We start from the raw sequence: 3,222 nt of genomic DNA, 5'->3' as shown, positions 1-3,222 counted from the left end.
ATACAAACACCAATGAAATGCAATGTTACTTCTTCAACCATTATAATAAATCCAGTTGTATGCTTTATGCATATTATATGAAGTCCATCAACAGAACGACTTGTCGATGACGCGCTATTATACTCGCCACTTCATTGAAACATCTTATCATCACAAAATACAGATTGTTACAAGAAACTGAGTCTTCAGGATGATATCTTCGAGTGAAAAGTTATCCGCATTGTCATATTTGAGACGCTCGTGACTTAAAGTTGGTAAATAGCACTAAATTATAATATCCTTAATAAATCAAGTGGTAAAGTTGCTTAACGGAGAAACCAGATTTCATTTCAGTAAAAACTTCGATTTATTGAAGTTGTTGTTTGGTCACCATGTCCTGGGCAATTATACCAATGCCGTCGAAGAAGAGAAGCAGTCCGAGTACCAGACACAGTATAGTGACGCCTACGTAGCCAGCCGCCTGGGCCGACGGCCGGTCGTCCGTGGCCGACGTCAGAGAGCGCATGTGCGAACTGGTATTTCTCACGTCCACTGTCATCTCTTTGGCCAACTTCTCCATCTTAGCCTTTAAGACAGGGTCGTTTTCCAGAGCGTTCTCCAGATTGGAACAAGAGCAATCACATGACTTCATCTGACTGAGAACACACTCAACTATAAATAAAAAAAACACCAATATACTTAATAAATAGACATGTGCATTTGTATATTGCAGACAGACATACGTTTTTCTATCACTGACATAGCAAAACTGTATAGCATGACGGTTCGTTGTATAAAATATAAGTGGTTTTCGTGGAGGCTACGGAACCACGAACATAAATACAACAAATGTAATTGATATACTTGACTACTCTTTGTTTATATGGAAAAATCACGAAACGATCTAAATAAATGGCTTCAAGTCACGAAAATATACAACATATAATCAATGATATTATGTGCTTGGAGGAGGCGTCTCCTCCCACACCTATTGGTTGTTTAAGAGGCGTTTCTAATTCCTTTCAACATTTTACGCAACAAATCCACATAAATGTTTTTGATTTCTAGTCAATGAAATATTGTTTTCATTTTTTTTTTATCTTGAGTGGCAGTTCATATAGATCGATACCATTTCCATTCTGCTTTATCATAACGAGAACATACCTACTTTACATCAAACGATTGTTAAATGTGTTGTTGTGTGGCAGTTATACAAGCTTTTGTTTGTAGCTCACCTACATTCATCAGTCCAATGCAAACAACAACCACATGAAATACACTCCTTATATAACAATGCAACCTACATATTCTTTTACTTTAATTCTGTATGTTCAAAAATAATCAATTAATATTCCACCACAAAGTCTTTGCAGTATCAGAATAGCAATGGAGGCACTTAAGCCGCTTTAATCGATTAATCTCTTGCTGTGTATCTCGCGTTTAAACACTGATGTTATTTAATTATATTACCAGTTCTAAAATAAGTTACTGAAAAAGTAAGGTAAAATTAAACGATTGAAGATCCATAATTTCCGGTAGAAGTAATGGCTGCCGATAGGTAGCATTGTGTGACGATTCCAAAACTGACAGATATCGGCATGTAATGGAGGTAACATACAAACAACATATGAAGTACCAATTCTTGGGTTAAGATAGAATGACATTTCCTGTTTTGCTTCGTGGGTGAATTTATTTAAATTTCAGGTCGTGAAGAAGGAGCAAAATATTCATAAACCATAAAACAGTGATCAAGATATTCATAAACCATAAAACAGTGATCAGTATTTGAATTATTTAACACCTCAGCTAAGGTTTCGTGAAAACAGACAGGATTGATATCGCGTCACACATGTACTTTTTCGGATGTTAAAAGAAATGGCTCATTGAAGCAAATTTAACCGAAAATATTAATATGACCACATATCGACAAGATTCGTTTGAATGGAAGTGATTAGTGTGCACAATCGTATTGCTTGGAAACAATATGGCTTCATTGTAAAGAAATTGTTTTTGATGATTCCTTTACTTTAAATATTTCCAAGTATAAAATGTTGCTAATCGGGTCTTTGCATAAATGTTCTATTTATATTTTCACTGGATTATTATCATCATGATAGGAAATCATATGTTTTTTTTTTTTAAATGAAAACATGTCGTAAGTCCAAAAGTAAGTTATTGTTATTACTTACATCCGATAACCACAGTCAGGATCAGGAACAGTAACGATACCTGCGCCATTTTGTTTCCTCCAAAGAGTCTCCAGTTTTCAGCGGAAAAGTGTGACCAATATTCCTTTCCAGCTCAAAGCAGACTGAAACCGACAATCGTAAGCCTATCAAGTTTTAGAATCTACCAGGTATTCGAAATCGGCACAAATTGATTTTGCTTTTCACAAAGAAGTGGGACCAAGGCCTACTTTGTTTACTCAATATCAACATGAATGACTGTTTATCGACAATCAACACACACTTAGACAAAAATACGCTTTGTTTAATAACAACACTGAATACGCTATTCTATTTATTAATTACAATGTAAAACACCGCTTTATTGATATACCCGTATACATCCACCGTACGACACTTAAGGTCGGCTATAATTCTAATACAGGACGTATAACACATATTCTATAGTTAATGATTTATTACACGTTTCTTGGAATTTCTAATTATATGTTTCATGCCATTTTAAATAGAAGTGCCTTTCCGTGTATTCATTAAAGGTTTTAATTATATGTATTCAATGGATTTTCTGAAGTTTTCGCAACTATATAAATGTTGTATAATATTGACTGATCACATAATTTAGGCCAAATATCTTTCCTAACTACTTTTTCTTTTAGGTGTCACTAGGTACTTTTATTCATGTGACCTCAATGTAGTTAGGACGATAAAACACAAACAACTCAATAAAGTGTCATATATAAAAGTACATTATTTGGAATTGTTTTTGGATCAAATAAGAAAATCGATTTGTATGCTTTGTGATAAAATTTGCGTCAAAACTGAAGCAGTACAAGTTATACGTATTGTGCATGACAATATCTAAGCGCTTGATCAGTCTAACTTACTTCATTCTTTGCGTGTGCCGGTAACAATAGATTAAAACTTAGTCCGTGGCGAAAGACGTATTACATGTGAACGAACTTGAATTACCTTTAAGTCCCTTATAAGAAAACTTGCTTTAAGGTTGTTTCTTTATTTATTTTGATTGTCATAAATTTCGTGAGTTGATTGTTTTTTT

The 3,222-nt window shown here is 34.2% G+C and overlaps 1 protein-coding gene across 1 annotated transcript; it reads right to left on the bottom strand.

Annotated features, from left to right (window-relative positions):
- Window positions 1-305: 305 nt before the first annotated feature.
- Window positions 306-2,300, bottom strand: LOC110444840. Its single transcript, XM_021489196.1, has 2 exons — window positions 2,169-2,300; window positions 306-651 (listed from the first exon to the last, which is right to left on the bottom strand). Exons 1-2 carry the CDS (start codon window positions 2,215-2,217, stop codon window positions 347-349), a joined length of 354 nt encoding a protein of 117 aa, XP_021344871.1. The 5' UTR covers window positions 2,218-2,300; the 3' UTR covers window positions 306-346.
- Window positions 2,301-3,222: the final 922 nt, after the last annotated feature.

Source organism: Mizuhopecten yessoensis, unplaced genomic scaffold (genome assembly GCF_002113885.1).
Source record: "Mizuhopecten yessoensis strain PY_sf001 unplaced genomic scaffold, ASM211388v2 hete_36180478, whole genome shotgun sequence".
Classification (NCBI taxonomy): Eukaryota; Metazoa; Mollusca; class Bivalvia; order Pectinida; family Pectinidae; genus Mizuhopecten; species Mizuhopecten yessoensis.
This window is presented reverse-complemented; position numbering and strand designations above follow the sequence as displayed.

What these genes read in the sequence shown, in the direction of transcription:
- LOC110444840 (XM_021489196.1), bottom strand. Translation starts at nt 2,217, where the DNA reads ATGGCGCAGGTATCGTTACTGTTCCTGATCCTGACTGTGGTTATCGGA. An exon ending in CCTGACTGTGGTTATCGGAT is followed by an intron (nt 652 to 2,168) that starts GTAAGTAATAAC and finishes TTTTATTTATAG; the next exon opens with TTGAGTGTGTTCTCAGTCAG.